The following is a 20,869-nucleotide window of genomic DNA, read 5'->3' as shown; positions in this document are numbered from 1 at the left end:
TTGGTCTAGCGTACCACGGATCTGCAACCAGGCGGCGAACTCGGACTGAAGAGGCCAATATATGTTGGCCAGAGTGTTCTCAATTTATTCAAACAATTGATGTATGACTGCTGGTATAGCAATCTTAAAGCTCAATATGGTGATAATATAAAGCTGTCGTTATCGGTTGTGATACAACCGATACCAACAGCTTGTTGTTCCAGGTTGAGACTGAAGATGGCTACAAAGACATACAGACGCACTTATAGTCCATATTATAATACAGAAAACAAGATTGTTGGTAAATTCAAAAATGAATATAACAACTAAGTCATTGCTGAGTCTGTTGCTTTTCTACTAAAAATGTACTCCTTCAGGAGGCCAGTTGTACTCGCAAACTCAAGCCCAAGTCTGTTCAACGCGTAAAGGTCAAAAAGGATTTGCCCCATTAATAGTTCAAGCAGATTCTCGAGCGAAAAGAGTTTAAGCAAAAACAGGTAGTTTTAAAGAGCCACGGCCTTCAATTAGTAATCTACGAGCAGAACAAGACCTGCTTCTTCCCTCTCGACACAAAAAAGTTGATCACAGACGATGGTGTTACAACTAGAGCCTATGGCCATTACCTCATAAAGCGGGAACCAACGCAGGTGCTTTGGTTTGAACCTGCCGCTACTTTAGAGGCATTTCTTGAAGAGAATCCGATCTGGTGGCTAGCTCTTTACAAGCAAATCCTCTTCATGGTTTATCAGTTAGATAGAGCGGAAGCGGGGCGCAAGTACTTACACTGTCAACACTTATTTGGGGGAGATAAGGGTGACATAAGGTGCGAGAATGTGCATGAATGCTAAAAAATGTACACATTTCTTAAACAGAAAACAACTTGTGTGCTCTTATGTATGCAAATATGCGCGCTGTGATATGTCATAAGCGCTCACCAAGAGTCAACATTAGAGTCAAATTTAGAATTAACCCCTATCTTTGCTCATTGAGACAGAGGCCCGCTGCTTGCATGAAAGTAAAACTTATAAAAACCATACCACTGCTATATATAACTATAGGAAACTACAGATTTATTAAGATGGTTGATACTTGTGAGCAATTTGAATTTCTTATAATAGTTCTTTCGGGCTGAACAATTTTTTATTTCTAATTTTTCTCACTTGCTAGCAACCATTTTTTCCTAGCTCTAATTTTTTCACAAGCGTGGAAACTGGTAAATATGTACTAACTCAAATACGATTTTTAGGTAGTAGATGTAAAATGGAGGCTTTAAGCTATTGGACCTTTCGGATCACAGGTGTCAAACCCCCATTTTAAATCTACTATTTTGAGGTTTTTTTACATGTGAATCTTGTAAACAAAAAGTTTTCCCAACTTAGATTTTTTCGGAAGATATATAGTTGTAAAGCTATGTGAGAAAATATTAGGAGGGAAAAAGCTTTCGATTTCACCTTTTTATTGCCTAGACACAGCAACATCACTGTTTCGGTGTAAGTAAACGAGTGCGCGCAGTCCAGCCTGTCACTTAAGTATCACATGACCGCAGGAATTACGGGAGTGATCAAAATTGTCAGCACAGTGCCAGGCTTCACACTGTTTGCATTCCTTTGGTTGAGAGAGATAAGCTGTCAAATAGGTAGGCATCTAGTTATCAACTATTACTTTTTGCTGACTGGAAGGTTACTGATTTGAGAAGGTTTTCCTAAATTTGTTTTTTTTTTTAAGATTCATTTTATTTGTGATTATTTATTAATTATTGCACATTTAAACATTTTTCAACTTTGAACATTTAGAAGGCAAAAAGTTAACAAAACAATTTGTCATTTAAAATTAAGCAACTTATAACTGTTTTAATGATATACAGACCAGAAAACAACTTTAGTTCATTTATAAGACAGCTCCTGATAGCAATCTATAGAATATTTACAAAAGTCATTGAAAAAAATTTATAAAGGTCTTCATAATAGATTTACAAAAGTTGTCATAAAGTTGCTTTAGGTTTGTTTTTTTAAAAAAAAAAAACTAAGTTCACACTCAAAAAACTTTTTCAAATGAAATAAAAATTTTGTTATGTCAAAAGATGAGCTCTAAAGTTAAAATTTTTTCAAGTAGGTTACAGTATATTTACTCAAATCAAATGTATAAAGTCATTTAAATATATATATCAAAATTTTATTTTTTTACAAAATGCACTTGCTTTTGACACACTAGGCTCAATGGGTAACATTCGAGTTAAAACAATTGATGAACAAAGCATTATTGACAGACAAGGAAGTAATAATAAACTAGATGATGTTACTGACCCTTACATATTGCCAGCAAGTTCTCACTTGTAACCTAACATTAAATTTTACATTAAGTTTTCTGACTTAAATGTTAAGATATTGGGATATAATCTTCCCTTAAAAAGTTGATTTGAACAGTTTTAGTTTATTAACATACTTCCTTATATTGCCGAACAAAAAAGGAGGTTGCATAAGTTAAATTTTTCTTCAGTTGAAGAGAAATTTACTTAGAAAATTACTTACAGATAAATTTACAGAGAGTTTTTAATGTCTGCAAATACAAATTAAAAAAAAAAAAATTTTCTGTTTTTATGTAACAGAACTCTCAAAATGAATTCCATAATGTATAAAATGAATTGATTAATAACTAATTACACAAAATTATTATTATAAACTGGCTATGTTAATAATTTTTAAAATCAGAAGTGAATTTTTCAACAATCTTATATATTTTTTTCAAAGTTACAAGCAAATTAAACTTCTAAAGGGCAAAGCTACTTCCTAAGCATGCTTCAAACCTCAGATAAAAATCTGGGTTTTTGAATATTTGATTAAAGGAATAAAATAACATTTGAAGAAGATTAATTTTGAAAATTATCTCTTCCTATTTATTCATTTTATTTGTCAATAAATCAATCTTGATGCCAGAAGATATATGTTTCTAATATTCTAATTTAATTTATATTAACAATTAAAAAATTGATAAAATATAAAAATTGTGTATTTTTTTTAAATTATTATTTGTGTAAATAATTTGTTAACAATCCTAATCACCTGGTTTCAGGGTTGTTGATGCTCTTTGATATACTAACATATACAACATGAATCGACAAGAAGTTCATCACAAAAAACAGTTATGCATTAGAAGACCTTTTTTTTTTTGTTAAACTTCTTGTTGCATCATGTTGTATTTGTTAGACTTATGAAGTATAGTACAAAATGCAAAATCAGCTTGAAAACAAAGATATTTCCACAATAAGTGTAAAAAAAGTACTGCAATCAAGAAAAGCTGACAATTACCCTCATTTGAATTTTTAGAATGTGTCTCATTGTGATATTGTTTGACTATCAATTTGGTAACTAATGAAAATTAGTATAGTTTAAGATACTTCAAACTGCTGGAGAAAGAGTTTCCAACAGTATACCTTATTTGCTAAAACTGCTAGTTCCACATCAACTGTGCCAATATATTTGAAATCTTTTACCTGTTTGAACTAATATCCATTTGTCGTTAATCAAGCAACCAAAATAAAGTGAATGAAAATAACAAATATATAGTGGATAATATTAAAGACAATTGAAAAAAAGGAAGGAAGGGGAAGGGAGGAGGAGTATTAAAGGGAAGATAAAATGGAAATTTAAAAATGCAAAACTTTATTTCTTCTGCTACTATGCTTCTATTTTAAATACATATCTTCCAAAGTGCAAAAAAATATATAAACATAAAACATTCATGAAAAAGCATTATCGAAATTTTTATTAGAAGCTTAGTTTAAAGAAAGGTACTATTGTGTTTAAAATGAAAAAGAACAGTGATATTATGGCTGCCAAACCAGGACAAAATGTTTGAGCTAATATATCAACATAGTAAGGTTGGTTAAAATGTTTGAGTTAATATATCACCATAGTAAGGTTAAAAGAATTAACATAAAACTAAGATGAAATCAGAAAAGTTCTTGGTACACATTTTTGAGTCAACATTGTGTTTAAATCTGAACATTTTCTTTTGTTAAGGTGTTGTATTTATAAAATGTGTTGTTGAACAACAAAATCAACAATTTTTAATTTTAATTTTCCATTCCATGCTAGTATACTTCTTTTAGGATAACCTATGTTAAAACATGAAGAAAAAAAAATCTTTGATTTTATTAACATTTCCACCACACTGCAGTCATAGATTGTAGCCTTTAGATGTTTCAGCATTTTGGTCATTTAAATCTTATTTTAGGGTGGCTCAAAATGAATGGTTGGTTTTCAATCTACAATGATTGACATTTTTAAATCAATATATTTTTCATTAAGTAAAGAGGTTGGGAAACACTGGATGGTATGTTTGAATGTATTAAAATTGTTTCATGAAATATCAGATTATTAAACTTTACCATGAAAAATTGCTGATTGTTCATCCAAAAAGTATAAAGTTATCAATAAAATTGAATCAAAAGGTTGCTACAAAGTATGTAATGTTAAAATGTCAATTTAAAAATGTTTTCTTGCTTGAATAAAATGTAAATAAAGAGTTTTATATTATTTAACAAATGTAGTTTTTAGATAAATCATGTGAGTATGAGTTAGAAAGTATCAAAAAACTTTTGTATTATTGAAATATAAAGATTTAATATTTAAAAGTCTATTTGTCAAATTTAGTAATATTTGAAGCCAGATAAAGTAATATTTAGTAATATTTGGAGCCAGATTAATGAACATAACAATGATTAGCAGTGCCATTTTGTTCATGAGTTGGCTTTGACTCTTCATTTGTTTACTATACATTTATCTCAAAAACGAAATCTGAAAACATTAGATTTTATTCACAATTTTTTTTTTTTAAACAGATAAAAAAACTTACACATATCTTATATTTATATTTTCAAAGCAATCAAAATTTCCTACTTGTTTCTATTGATTTAGTTGCAATCAATTTTTTTGTGTTCAGGAAAACCATTCAGTAAAATCATTCACATAACATCATCTTGAACTTGAAAAGTCTTGGTCACATAAAAATCACAGTAATATGTTTGCACTAAAGTCATTAAAATATATTATTATATTTTATATACCTTATCAACTGCTTTAGAAAAATAAAAATTCTTTTCCAATCATTTAAGTATTGACTAAAAAATTAAAGAAGATTGATCTCCAGTTAAATTAAATTCAAAGCATTTACAAACCTGATTTTTTTCCTAGTAAGCCTTTTATGTGAACAAATATTAAAAGTTCAGTTTGAAGAAGATTAACTTTGATCAATTTTGAACAGTTTTATAGTCAATACTATTGCATAGCAATTAATCTGTTCAGTGTTTTAGTCTTCAATCTTTTAATCACTGAATGTGAGGAACCATACTTGCTGAATTTGAGGCAAAAGATCTAAATTTCAATTTTTAATAAACAATAAAATATTATGAAAAGTAAACCCCACAGATTACTTAAACTTTTTTATTTATTTTAAAATTGTTTTGTATTCTGATGACCTGATGATTTATATTTTGTGACCACAAGCTTCTTTTTAGTTGCAGGCTAAATTACTGTTTAGAAATTTAAAAGCAAATTAAATGAAGCATAGAACAAAATAATGAATATTTTTTTATTTATAAAAATGCTCAAAACAGGCAGAATGCTTCATGTTTTTTAACCATTCAGTGACAAGGATTTTTTTAATATGAATGCAAGAAATGTTTTTTTTTAACAAAAGCCTAGTTGTTGTGAATCACTAAAATATGAAGTTTAAAAATTACTTTTAACTTATATTTTATAGATAATCTATTTACAATGAATAGAGCTTTTTTTTTTATTAAGTTTAAAGTTAGCTAGAATTTATTTTTCTTTTTTTTCTTAAAATAAAGTGCTTGCTCTTCTCCTTAATTGTTGCTTACAAATTGTTGCTTATTGCTTACAAGTGAGCATTATTGATTTGAGCAAGAAGATTTTTTAGAAAAGTTCAGTTGTTTGAAAATTATTTGAAAAATATTTGAATGACTTAAAGTAACAAATAAAAAAGCTTGAATAAAAAAAAGAAATGTTTGATTATTCTTATCAAAAGATGAGTTTTACACTTTTTCTCAAAAAAAGTTTGGCAGGTTTGTTCTTTAAGAAATTGTCTATAAAGGTTTTCTTGTCAATTTCAGTTGTCTCTTTATGTGGTGATTGCTCTTTATGTGGTGATTGCTCTTTATGTGGTGATTGCTCTTTATACTCAGTGTAAACTCTAGTTATAACAACAATATCAGTATCATTTTTTTCCTGGTCCAGAGTCAAGACTTGAACATACAAAATTATCATATTTTTTTAATTAATTGTTATTGTACATAAAAGATTATAAATCTTATTTATAAATATATTTTTTATAAATAATTTACTTATAATAATAATTATATAATAATTATAAAATAATAAATATATAATATATAATAATTATAAAATATATAATAATTATAAAATAATAAATATATAATAATTTACTTATAAATCATATTTTTTTAATTAATTGTTATTGTACATAAAAGATTATAAATCTTAGAACATTCTTTTGACATACTAGGTAACATACTGACATACTGGGTAACACTTCAGTTAAAACAACTAATAAACAAAGCATGACTCATTTTCAAAGAGATTGATTATTTTGATTAAAGAGAAGGGTGGTTTGATTGAACACTTGCTATTATTTATCCTTTCATTGTTGTTATTGTATTTACAGCAAATGGTTGTTACTCCTTGTCACTCTTGGTTAGCATATTAACTGGTGTAAATCTAATTTACATTTATATATGCAGGTATTTTACTGAAAAAAACATTTAGGCAGTGACTTTTTCATGATAAGTTCTTACATGAGTTTTCTTCAATGAACATTATTCGACTTGCTTCTTACATTTGTAAGAAATTATCAAGAATTTTACATTTTTATGTCACCAAATTTAAGTGCTGTTGCATTCAGTTTCATTTACCTTCATATTTGCATCTTACTGACAATTAGGTTGGTACAAGAGAAAGTATTTGTGTCAGTTTTTTTGTTTCAGTTCAATAAAGTTAAAGAGCATAAGTTGTTGGTCACTTATTTTGTTTTCAAGTTGTTCATGCTGATGAGAGCTGTGACTCAATGATTTATTGTGTCAGTTTAACCTCTGTATTTTGTAGTTTGTACTAAAAGTGATAATGAAACACTTTTGAATGAATATTTTGAATGAATTATTTATAACATAGTAAACAATAAATAATTTTTATTTAGGAATGGATGCAAAATTAGTGAATATTTTAAAAGATAAGGTGGCATCAGAATGGAAAATATTTGCATTTTGCACTGGTTTTAATGATGTGGCTGCTGTTTTTGACCAAATAGATCATGATATTGATCAAAAAGGTCATGATGATTTGACAAGAGAAAAGTCGAAAATTGAGTTTTTTTTACAAAAACTATATGAACAACATCCAAATGATTACAGAGCTTGCATTCAGAATTCTTTGAAGGTTATGAAAAGGAATGATGTTTTACAAGATATAACATTATTGGGTGAGTTTCTTGTAGTTTTTGATTGGGTTTCTTCATATCATTACAAGTTGAATAAGAGTTGTTCTTCTTAAGTTATTGAATTTTTTAAATAATTGTTTTTAACAATTAAATGTCTAGTTTTAGATAAAAATTGTTAAATAAAATAAATGTCTTTTTGCAAAAACCCAGCAGGATTGGGTTTTTTGCCAACCTGTCACTCTGCATTGTAAAATTCTTCATCTACTTTATTTTCACATATTACCCAAGTTGAGGGAATTTTACAGGATTTTTTAATTCATTTATTCAATCTCCTCAAATGTCAATGTTATCCTGATACTGGGGGTAACAATATGACATGCATAAAACTATTGCATCAGTGTTGTGCTGGTATTGTAAAAAGTTTATTTAAGTTTTATTATAAAAAGAAGTTTTATTTTAGTTAGCATAATGATGCAAGTTAAACAGAAGTATGCACTTAATGTTTGAATAATATTCAACTTGATACATTTTTCAACATAATACATTCAAATAATACATTTGATAAAACTTATACAATTTAAGTTGACACTATATCTTTTCTAGCCTCAGACCTTTTTTCTTTTGGGAATTTCTGTTAAGACTGGTATATAATAAACATTTTTATAAAATCATTTGTTTTTTTGAGTCTAAAATATAGTAAAAAACACATTTTGCACAGTAGTAAGAGTGCCACTAACCAAAATTGTAATAAAAAACTATAACTTTACTAATTTTAGGAGTTTGGAATATTTTGAATAAACTCTTTTTATTGCTATAAATTGCAAAGGAGACCATATACTAAAAACACTGTCTGTGGTCTCTTTAGCAAAAATGTTAGTACAGATTAAGTGCTTGTATAAAAGTTCTTAGCTAAGCTAGAAGTTCTATGCAACTCACTAAAATATAAAAATCTGTTACTTTTGTGTTTATGATAATACTACACAACACTTGTTGCCAACAGTAGTTCACTAACAAAATGCAAATAACTAAACATGATGAAGAATGAACAAAGATAACCACATTAAAACAGGTTTAATTTCATAACAAAGTAGGTATAACAATTTGTATAACAAAGTAGATTTTTAAAAGAGATACAAGCAGCATAGGGTGTAACAAAATTTACCCACACTAAAGTTACTAAACTAATGAAATTTGATTTAATTTGATTTACTTGATTTAATAATATTTCGTTTTTCTATGATGATTTTTCTTTAACAATTTACCCACACTAAAGTTACTAAACTAATGAAATTTGATTTAAATTGATTTGCTTGATTTAATATTTCATTTTTCAATGATGATTTTTCTATAATAATTTGCATTTAAAATTTATATGAACTTAACAGTGAACAACACAATCCTAACACTTCATCAGCAAGTTGTTTGGATCATGAAAGTAAAAAAAAATATTTCAGAAATTATTTTATTGTTATGTAAAGTTTCAGTTTTTACGACAAAATAAATACAACACTTGTTTTAAGTTTTCAGTTTTCACCATCTTTTTATTAAAAAAAAAAATTTAGGTTAAGAAGGTTAAATCCTTCAAAACCATCCATGAGAGTTTCAAATAGTATTTTTTATCACAAGAATATTGATTTCTTCAATTTTTATTTCCTAAAATTGTTACTTAACTATAAATGATCAGCTTGAAAGCAAAAAGTGAATAGTAAAAAGGGGAAGATAAAATGAAAAATTAAAAATGTAAAACTTTCTTTCTTTTGCTACCATGCTTCTGTTTTAAATCATATCTTCTGAAGGAAAATATGTGTTTAAAAAAGAATCGAATTGCTGAAATGTTATGTTAGTACCAAAAATAAAAAGTTTTTGCAAATAGTTAGATATAGTTTTATCCCTTTATTGGCAGTATCAGAAGTTGAATATCCATAAATCGTGTTATTAAATTATATTTTCAATTTTAACATTTAAATTTTATTTAAGCCATTTTTTTTTGGTGACTTTTTAAAGAGACAAAGCAACATTTAAAAACACTTTTTATGTGGTGATAGCTCTCTCTCTCTTTAGAGTAAACTCTAGCTATAACAACAATATCAGTATGATTTCTTTCCTGGTCCAGTTAAGACTTGAAGTTACTAATCTTAAAGATTTTTTTTTGAATATTATTGATGTACATTAAGTTTACCATAATTAAGAACATTCTTTTGACACAATAGGTTTAATGGGTGACACCCCAAGTAAAACAGCTGTTAAACAAAGCATTGTTGACTTTCAAGAAACTGATAATAATCTGCACAATATTACTGACCCTAACAATTCACCAGCAAGTTCTTTGCATCATGAAGGTATGATATATGTAACATTTGTACTTTTTACAAATACTTAGTTGTTGTTTTTTTTGTTTGTTTTTTTTTTTTACCTATAAAACGTTTAAAATTATGAAATGCATTTTTTCGGATGATGTTTAATTACTTTATATGTTTCAAAGTATTTCAAAAAATTATTGATTTGCAATTTTCAAACAGTTTTCAATGTAACATAAGTTATGTATAACTTAAAAGTTTATTTTAAGTTTTGACTTCAAAGCTAGTTGACACTTCAAGTGTCAACTCATTTTCAAAAGAGACTGAGTTTATTGATTTAGTTTCATTCCCTCATCATATTTGCATCTTGTTCACAATTAGGTTTGTACAGGAGAAAGTATTCATGTCAGTTTTTTAGTTTCAGTTCTCATAGTCATTTAAATAAAGTTTAAACAACTTAAGTTTTGTGCCATTTGTTTCATTTTCAAGTTGTGATGATGAGAGTTGTGACTCTTGTTTCAGGAAAACCTCTCTATTTCATAGTCAATACTAAAATTGATAATTAAACCTATTGGAATGTATTTATTTTCTGATTAAAAGTTAAAGAAAGCATACAAGTATTTTTAGAGTACAGGAGGCAATAGATAATTTTAATTTAGGAATGGATGTAAGAATAGTGAATAATTTAAAAAATAAAGTGGCATCAGAATAGAAAATATTTGCATGTAGCACTGGTTTTAATGATGTACATGCTGTTGTTGATCAAATAGGTCATGATGTGGATGTTGCTGTTGATCAAATAAATTATGATTTTTGACAAGAGAAAAATCTAAAATTGAAGTTTTCTTAAAAAAACTTTATCAACAAAGTCCAAATGATTAAATTTCTGGTTAATTTGCACTGAAAAAAAAGTTACAAAAAGATGTTTATAAAAACATTTTAAACCAATTCATCTAAAGTCTTATGTATTTTTGTGTGCAGAAACAATACTGTGAGGAGGGAAAATGATAAAATTGTAAACATTATCTTTAAGTTTTACCCGACTCAAGCATATAATATTCGAACGAAGAAAAGAGTGAGTCAACCAACAAAAAAGTACGCACGGAGACTTATTGAATTGTCATATGAATAAACGATACAGCGAAAAGAAGAGTAAAAAGTAACAACAACCAAGAAAAGACGTGCACGCAGAGAATTATTGAATTTGTCATATGAATAGACGATATACCGAAAAGAAAAGTAAAAACAACAACAACCAAGAAAAGACGTACACACAGAGTCTTATTGAATTTGTCATATGAATAAGATGATAAAGCGAAAAGAAAAGTAAAATGTAACAACAACCAAGAAAAGACGTACACACAGAGATTTATTGAATTTGTCATATGAATAAACGATATAGCGAAAAGAAAAAAATAACAACAACCAAGAAAAGATATACGCACAGAAACTTATTCAGCCTGTCATATAAATAAATGATGAATAAGTAGCAAAACGGTAAACAACCGAAAACTATAAAAAGCTCAAAAATAGAAAAGACTTCAGTTTTTAAGAAGAGTTTTTAAGAAGAGTTTTTAAGAAGAGTTTTTAAGAAGAGTTTTTGGAAGAGTTTTTGAAGAGGTTTTAAGATGGCAAAGTAAGAGTTAAAAAGAGTTTTAAGGAGATTTAAAAGGAGGTTTTATGAGAAAAGAGATTTAAAGAGATTTAAAAGAAGATTTTATGAGAAAAGAGATTTAAATAGATTTAAAAGAAGATTTTATGAGAAAAGAGTTTTAAGAGATTTAAAAAGAGGAATTTATGAGAAAAGGATTTTTAAAGATTTAAAGAGAATTTTATGAGAAGTATTTATGAAGATTTTAAAGAGAAACTTCCGAGAAGAATTGGTAAGAAAAGATATTTGAGTAACTTTAAATAAGCGTTATTATCTGTATTGATTTATTGATATTTGCATTTCGATTATTAATTTTATTGTTATTGCTATATGCGTTAAATATTGTTATTGAAAAGTAATGATGCTCTAACCGTGCACTTTATCATAGCCATGCCGTAATATATCACCTGAGGGACCAAACATAGAAAACATTTAATAAAAGCCTTGTTTCAAAGTTACAGTGGAACATCCCATCGAAAATCCCTTCTTGTAGTTTACCTTCTGATAAATTAGAAAATCTTTTACACAAATATTTAAAACATTCACCATCTTTAGGCAAAGCTTTAACAAGTTGTTTCATCATGTGGTAAAGGAATCATATTTGGAGTCTATTAACGTACAAATAAAGTACTACAAAATGTTTTTCTTGTTGGGTGTCAACATTTTTCTTATGGTCTATTGTATTTTAGACCATTAATGATCCCTTGCTTTGCTGTCCCACTCACATATAAACATAGAAACTTTGTAAATCCCTTTTGTTGAGCACGGAGACCACTTTAAAGTTTCCACACTGCATTCAAATTTTGAGCTGTATAATAAATTTTCTGTATAATTGTGTTAAGATTTTCATAAGTTTTATTCAAATGCCCTGAATAAGCAATAGGCATTGAAGTATAAGTATTTCTACTGTATGACTGAACATTTAAATTTACAGGATGCAATAAGTTGATGGGTGCTTAACCTGAACAAATTTATTGCATATAATAAAATTATGTTGTTTGTTTATATTTTTAAAGAAACCTACCATTGATATTATGCTCTTATGCTGATGTTAAAATGTAAATTTTATAGAATTGAAACTTCACAGATGTGAGGGTTTAATTCTGTAAAAATACAAGATGATTTGTTTTGTTGTTGTTGTTGTTGTTTGCTAATTTGCAAATTATATTTTCTATTGGTAGACTTTCTACTGTAGCTTCATTTTACACAGCAAGCATTTATGTTTTGTATTAGAATTTGGGTAGGCTAATTGTTTGGATTTGAGTTGTTTGGATTTTTGAATGGAGGAAAAAAAGAGGAGGAGAACAAGTTTTAAAAATGTAAAACAAAATCAAAGTTTTGTTCTGGGCAAAAGTTGCAGATTTTTTTATTTTTGATTAATACATGTACAGTCAACATGACACCAGCGTTGACATGATAAAAAGTACAATGTAGCAGTTAAAATATATGTGTAATGATCCTTTTCTTAAAGGCTATCCATCAAAAATAAATGTTTTATAATTCAGTGTCAAAAATTTTGTCAACATGAAATAAAACAAACATTTTTAGTCTTTTTTGCCAGCATAAACTGCATTACGCAGTTCCATTTCTTTAGATTTGGTTTGTATTTGCAAAGATTCATTTTTATCTAGAATAAATGCACTTTACTTTATGAAAGAATACCTTTGCTCACCCTAATGTCATTTAGCAGAACCTTTACCCATTAGACAACCAAGATAAAGTGATATAATGAAAATAACAAACAGTGGTATAATATTAAAGATTAATAAAGTAGAGAGATAGGGGGGAGTGGTGGGAAGAGGAAGAAAAAAATGGAAATTTGAAAATATAAAGTTTCATTTCTTTTGTTGGAGTTCTTCTGTTTTAAATACATGTCTTCTGAAGTGTTAAAAAAATATATAAACATGGAGCTTTTATGAAAAATTATTTCCATTTCTCTTGAAATTTATTAGAAACTTAATTTGAAGAAAGTTTCTATTGAGTTTAACATAAAAAATGCCAGCATATTATTGCTGACAGATCAGGACAAAATGCCTGAGCTGATGTATCACCATAATACAAAAAAGATCTTAGAGCCAATAAATGTTGTTTTAGGCAGTTGAAACCACTTTTTGTTACTTATTATACCTGTAATAACATATAAGACCAAATTTGTAGTAGAGTACAGTTTTCTCATAGAGTTTAATGCTTGTGAATTTTCAAATATATCTTTGATTAATACTTAAATATGAAAATTTTCATGAAAACCATTTTTTGTGAACATGTCAATTCTATGTCACATGATTGATTATTTTTGATTCTGTGTTAAAAAGAAAATCAGTTTTTTATTCATTGATGCTTTCTCAAAGAAAGACTCTCTGCTTGTTTTTATTGCATTAAGTAGCAAATAACAGTAATACAATAGCAATCTAATACAAATACTCAGTTACATAATATTCATTTACAGGAAATTATAAACAACTTTTTGTTTTAATACCACCAAAAGTTATTGATTATCTGTTACATTTAACTTCATTCCCCCTTATGCTTGCAAACTTTTGATTATAAGTTTGTTGCAGGTTTTATTGTGTTTGTCAGTCTTTCATATAAATATAAATTAAACAACTCTACTCTACATGATGATACTGACATAAACATGGCATCAGCAAGTTCTTTGGATCTTGAAGGTACAAGAAATGCTTAAGAATTTTATTTTTTTATTAAGAAAAATTTAAGTTTTTGTGACAAAATAATTCTTAAACATGTTTTAGGTTTTCAGTTTTCAGCATCTTTTACTTTTAACAAATATTGGTCATTTTTCTTATAATACCTATAAAATGATCAAACTTATTTAAGTAACATGTAATTTACTAGTTTCAGTTTTTCAAACAATTTTGATTGTTACTTAAATTTAACATGAATGAAGTTTTCTCTGTGTTCTGACTAAAATATTAAGACTAAGAATTTAAAGCTATTCGACTGTAATCTTCCCTTAAAAAATTGATTTGAACAGTTTTAGTATGTTAACATATTTCCTTATGTAACAAAACAAAACAAAACAAAAAAAAAGAGGTTGCATAAGTTAAAGTTTTCTTCAGCTGAAGAGAAATTTTACTTACAGAGTGTTTTTAACGTTTAGCAACTGCAGATATTTTAAAAAATTTTTTTCTGTTTTTATAAATGTTTTACTGTCTCCATGTTACTGTGTAAAGAATGCATTTTTAACATTAAGAACTTATTACACAAAACAATTACCATAAACTGTTTTTTTCAAAAAATATTGACCTCATAAGATTGAAAATCAGAAGTGAATGTGTAAACACTCTTGAGTATAATTTTAAAGTTCCAAGCATGTTATACCTCAAATGGACAAAGCTACCACCTAAACATGCTTAAAACAAAACTCTGGGTTTTTGAATTTTTATTAATTCAGAAATCATACAGAATGTCATGCATGTGGAGAAAATATCATGAATCTCTAACGTATGATGTTTTTGTAAGAGCATTGAAAAAGAAAAATAGGATAAAAGCAAGTATGACTTCAAATTTTTATTAACCAAAAGCTTTTAATTTTGGATTTTATAGTGTATTTCTGTTTTTTATTTTAATGGTATTTCATATGATAATTTAAAAGCTGGAACTTGCTATATTGTTTGGATGTAACTTACAGTGTGACATTAAAAACTTTTGTTGTCAAATTTTATTATGTGGGTGTGCTTAATGAAACAGTAGATGCTAGTGAAGAACCCCATTTAAAAATTTGAGTTTCTTAATAAAATTCTTAAGTGAGAAATAGGTATTTTAAAAATTATTTGTAATGTACATTTAGTTTTTTTTGTAGCAACTGAACATGGGCTGAAAAAAAAATTGCTTTGTAGTAAAAAACAAAAATAATTTTAAATATGCTATCAAATGGACTTCACATTTCTCAAATTTTGTATCGACTTGGGTGTTCTAGAAAATTGATTTAAAGCTTTCATAAATATTGAAAAATGCAATACTACTGATGATAAAATTCGAAAGCCACTTCAAAGATAAACTTCAACTGATATGGATTGCCAAATTGTTAGGATATTTAAAGAAAACCCTTTTTTAACTTCTCATGAAATAAAAACTAGAATTGAAGAACAGTATCAAGTAGTTGTGTCCACTCCAACCATTCGTCATTGTTTACAAGAAGCAGTCTTTCAAGGCTGTGTAGTGAAGAAGGAACCCCTTATTTTAAAACAAAATTGGCTAATGTGATTAAGATTTGCAACAATTTTCCTATATAAAAAGGCTTTCTTTTTGAAAAAATGTTTTCTGGACTAATGAATCCAAGTTTAATTGCTTCTAGTCCCAGATGGGAAAGTAAATGTTCAAAACAACTGGTTGTATACTCGAAAAATGGTGAAGAATGGTAATGTCCTGGAATAGTATTTTTCCAGTGGTTAAAATTGATAGAAATTCGGATTAATAAATTACAAAATGTAATGGAACCTTATGGTGATGATGATCTACCTGTTGTTTGGATTTTAATTCTCAACAACCACTAAAAGCATACTGCAAGATCTGTAAAACCTTAGCTTAAGGAAAATAAAATTAATGTTCTAGATTGGCTGCCTCAAAGTCCTGATCTGAATCTGATTGAGAACTTATGGTAAGATATTGGGATGGCTTTATAAAAATAAAAAACCTTTGTTATATAATTTATATAATATAACAATTTTTTTTTTTTTTTGGGGGGGGGGGGGGGAATTCAAAAACCTTAAAATGCCACTACTGTCAAAGCTTGTTAACAGTATGGCATCAAGAAGTGCTGCATTTTTAAAGAATAAAGGTTAATTAACAAAATATTGATAATAGTTTTAATGTTTTGATGTCAACTTTTAAACAGCACTATTTCGTTTGTTTGATGTGCTATTTCTATGATCACAACTTTTTGTTGTATTTTGTTTGTTAAAAATTTTAGTTATACCTCTGTTAAAAACATTTTTTTTTTTAATTTTATTAATAGCTAATAAATGGAAATTTATTAATTTATATTAATTTTTTTTACTTCCCTGATAATGAAAGAAAATAAATTAGCTCTAATGAAGAAAATGTTAAGTGTATTTTTTCTGAAACCACCACTGAATAAGTCAATTTGCCAAATTTAGTAAAATCAGCAGCAAGGTATTCTAGCTTATGTAAATGAATATAAAAGGGAGTAGCAGTGCTTTTTTGCAAATATTTTATGCACCAACTGGCTTTCTTTAGGTTTTATTGTTTAATATCAAATTCTGTTCAGTTTCAAATTATGCTTATTAAACCTTTTACAAAAGCAAGTTGATAATTTTTAACAAAAAAAAAAACCATTTATATCGTTGTGACCTTTTAGGAGACAATTTAGCAAAATGTGACTGATATTTTTACTATCACTAGTTGCAAAAAAAAAAGTTGAATATTAAAAAATTGTTTTTAAATTAATTCTTTTATTTCTGTATTGTTGCCATCAGAAAAGCAAACTTTGAAATTTATAAGTTAATGTTTTGTCAAACAAAGTTTATTACTACTAATATGATAAGAAAAAAAATATAGTAGCATAAATCGTTTGAAGTAACACATTGATTTCAATAGGTTTGAAACAACTAACCACTGTATTTATGATACATTGTATGCAAATCAAGTTGTGACATTTTACAACCGCAAAATCACCAATCTTTAGTGCTTAATTCGGTGCAGGCTATTTGTAAATGTACAGCTATGTCATAGAGGTTTATTGCAGATCATTAAAATGAACTGTTGAAAAGGATTGGTGTTTATCAGGTAGCTTTGATCTGTTGTAACTAATTGCTTAAAATGATGCAATTATCTCGTTTGACAATTTGAGGCTGAAATTTTGCAAATATTTTTTACATTCTCAAAACAATTTAAAGGTGCTGAATATGAAAAACCATCAAAAAAACATTTTTTTAGTTCTTTAGAGTTTTTAGCAAACAAGAAACACTTTCAAACTAGTTGCAACATCATTCAAGATAATGTAACATCTTTATCTTTAAAAAGACACATTTTATTCTCACTGAGCCATTCTAACCCACCTCACTTTATTAGAGCAAGCTTTAAAAACCAAAGTATTAAAACCTAACTTCCCATTGTTACTCACCTTATTTGGATTGGAATATAAGCCACTAGTTAGCAAGGTTTCCAGCACAGCCTGAAAGTTATTTCTTGAATTCAAAACAATCGTGTCTTGAACTTCAGAAATAATCTGCCTTCATTTCATAATCCAATCATCTATATTATCATACTTCCTCAACTAAACTGAAATTCTTTTTCATGGTCTTTATATCCTTGCGAGCTTGTTATACCAATGACCAGTTTTGTCACATTGAAGATTTTTAGGGAGATTTTGTAAAGATCTAAAAGTTAAGTTGCATAGAAATTTGTTGTTAAGCAATAAGCAAAGTAAAAAACTGGCAGATTACTGAACATGAACTTACCAAAACTTTCAATTAAAACCTTGAAAATTCACATGTAAATATAACACTTAACTGTAAATAGCATACATACTATTTATAGGTAAACCATTGGTAGGTCAAGGTGAATTGGAAAGGGATAAAACAGCTGTTTCTTTACATATTGATCTTAATTTGTCACAATCTGCACCATCATCATCTTCTAATGAGGGCCCCTCACCAAGAGTTGCCATTCATGACTCAGCTGCTGATGATGATGAGGTATTTTTTGTATACTCATTACACTATATCATACTTTAGGATATATATTATGCTTTATATATATTATTACTTTTTTAAGCTAAGGTGTACTAAGGGCATATAAAGGGGAGTTAGAGCATTTACCATAATGGTAGAATGGTTTGCAGAATTTTGTAAAAAATTGGCTGTCTGCAAATCATTAATGGCACCCTCCTCCCCCAACCTCTAACTTTTTTATATGAAACTAAAATTAGTATATAGAATTAAAAATTTTAAAGTTCTTTTTTTCAAAAACATTTTTGCTTCATGTTCTTGTATCTGGTAAAGTGGAAAAATTTGATTGCATTTCACTCTGAGAATTTCTTATTATACTTTTTATAGTATTTTAATTATAATTATTTCAAATCAAAGTTTTAACAACTGGTTTTGGAAAAGTTAAGAGAATATTTATGAAGTTGTTCCCTGTTTAGGAAAAAGTGAATTTGTTAAAAGATCAAACAAAAATGAGTGATATTCTTGACAATCCAATACTGCTGTTCCAATTAGAAAAGATGGTTGGGAAAGACTGGCAGAAATTGGGACGCCTTTTATTAGTCAATGATAATGAACTTGATGTGATAGATGTTGACTATAATGATTTGGAAGAGAAGGCACACAGAATGTTTTGTGCATGGAAAAACCAACAAAAGTCTCCTACCTCAGATGATTTAGCAAAAGCAATATACCAGATAAATAGATTAGATTTGATAAGAGTGATGGAAAAGTTCTCAAGTAAAAACTTTTTTTTTTAATACATTTGAAGTAAAATAATTTGTGGAAATTCTTTTTTTCTTTTTCTTTTACTTTTTCTTTTTTCTTCTAAATCTGAAAATTTTCTGAAGTTTATAAACATAGTAAAAAAGGTTCTTTAATTGTTGTTCTCCTGAAATTTGCTTTTTATAAAAGAAGTTGAAGTTATTTTTTACACAAACAAAATTTTGAATGTTTAAGTGTTTTGCTTATTCTTGATAATATACTTTTTAGATAAATCATTTGAGAGAGAAAACCCCCTGAAGCCATCCATTGAAGAAAAAGAAAGTAAGTTGTTGTTAGCTGTGTATAAGTTGTTTGGCAATATACAACATCTTATTGTTTGAATACTTTTAAACATTAGGTCATATTATTATCATCATCATTTTGTAATATTTCATATTAAAATATTTTTAGTTTTAATAGATCACATTGTAATATATTTAAACATAAGATAATATTGTCATTACTTTTGTCATTACTGTTGCTGTTATTTTAGTTATTGTTGTTTTTCTTTTATTATTACTGTTACTGTTTAAATGTTTTTTTTATTAACATTGTTATTTTCATTATTGTTCATATTATTATTACTATTTTTATTATTGTTATTATTATTATTTATTATTATCATTATTATTTATATTATTATTATTATTTATTATTATTGTTGTTTTTGTTGTTGTTGTTGTTGTTGTTATTACTATTTTTATTACTATTGGTACTATTATTTTTATTATTTCAATTCTTTTTAATATTTTTAATGTATTTATTATTTTTATTAATAACTAAAGTAAAAAAACAAAGAATAAACAAATATTTTTTAAATGTAAAACTAATATTAAATAAAAAATTGTTTATAAAATACAACAGAATAAAAATGTTTTTTCTTAAGCTAAGTACAAAAAATGTTTACTCAATGAAAATTTTATTATTTGCATAAGTTTAACATTACCACAGCCAAAATAATATCAGTAAACAATCATCTGAAAATTTTATGATAATGGTATAAGGCATTTGACATTATGATGGTTAAAATAAATACAATCATTCTCTCATTAAAATTGTACAAGTGTGATTTAGTTGATTTCCTGAGATTGGCCAGTCATACATTTGAGTCTGAAAAAAAGTTTCTAACTCCAGTTATCCAATTTGTAACAAAAATGATTTTTTCATAATTTTGAAGTAAAGAAATGTTTTTGTTTTGGTTTTCAATTGCAATTTTGATTTTTTTTTCTTTTTGCTGATTTTACCTTTTTTTTAAACTCATTTTTATTGTCCAATAAATTATTTTATTTATTAGTTGTCTATTGCCTTATTTGAAATTGTTAAATGAACTGCACTAGAAGCTCTTTCTACAATGTTCTTTTATATTCCCTTATTATTTTCTTATATAATGCTATGAAAAATAGATAATATAGGAATAAGTTAAATTGACTTCAATCAAAATGTTAAAATGTTAAAAATTCAAACAGTTGAAAAAGTGGTGTTCAAGTAAAAGCTTTTAAAGGACAATTACCAAATATAAATATGTTCAGATGTTCTTTTTAGAATTTGATTTTAACCAACTAAATCAATGGAAAAATACCATTCATTGAATTATCTTTTTCCATTGATTTTGAAATAGCCCAACCAGCAAATACAACTTCTGAAGAACTATTTGAATTAGTACAAGCTTTTTTTATAAAAGTTAAGGAAATTTTTTATAAAAAAAAAATACAGTTTTTTAATACAAAGGTTATAATGATGAGTGAAAAACAGTTCAGTGTAAGAAATGTTTTTCTTTGTTCAAATCATTAACACATAAATTCTTTATGAGTTTGTAAAGATCTAGCTCTTCTTTATGAGTTTATGATTTAAACAAAAAGAAACTAAGCTAAAAATCAGATATACTTTTAATGGTAAAATTTTATTTTGAAAAAAGTTATAACAGCAGTAAACTTAATTATTGTCTTTGAGGAAAGTAGTAATTAGTTATTATATTATTATTTAAGACATTCAACATATGTAGATATTAAACTTATTTTAAC

The 20,869-nt window shown here is 27.0% G+C and overlaps 1 protein-coding gene across 7 annotated transcripts in view; it reads left to right on the top strand.

Annotated features, from left to right (window-relative positions):
* LOC145192304 (NACHT, LRR and PYD domains-containing protein 3-like) overlaps positions 1-20,869 on the top strand; it is a 46,916-nt gene that overhangs the window by 7,672 nt on the left and 18,375 nt on the right. For 3 of the 7 annotated variants that reach the window (XM_090076481.1, XM_090076482.1, XM_090076483.1), the window contains 6 exons: positions 1,446-1,615; positions 7,210-7,491; positions 9,660-9,788; positions 17,917-18,074; positions 18,524-18,824; positions 19,077-19,130. In XM_090076481.1, coding sequence (XP_089932607.1) covers positions 1,516-1,615; positions 7,210-7,491; positions 9,660-9,788; positions 17,917-18,074; positions 18,524-18,824; positions 19,077-19,130 — 1,024 coding nt within the window. In that variant the 5' untranslated portion in view covers positions 1,446-1,515. Of the gene's footprint in view, positions 1-1,445; positions 1,676-7,209; positions 7,492-9,659; positions 9,789-9,876; positions 11,630-11,664; positions 14,910-17,916; positions 18,075-18,523; positions 18,825-19,076; positions 19,131-20,869 lie in introns of those variants that run through there. The other 4 variants (XM_090076485.1, XM_090076484.1, XM_090076487.1 and 1 more) reach the window with 4 other exon arrangements.

Source organism: Hydra viridissima, unplaced genomic scaffold (assembly GCF_058129835.1).
Source record: "Hydra viridissima isolate aposymbiotic clone 2 unplaced genomic scaffold, HvirCarnegie_v1 scaffold_1, whole genome shotgun sequence".
NCBI lineage: Eukaryota > Metazoa > Cnidaria > Hydrozoa > Anthoathecata > Hydridae > Hydra > Hydra viridissima.
This window is presented reverse-complemented; position numbering and strand designations above follow the sequence as displayed.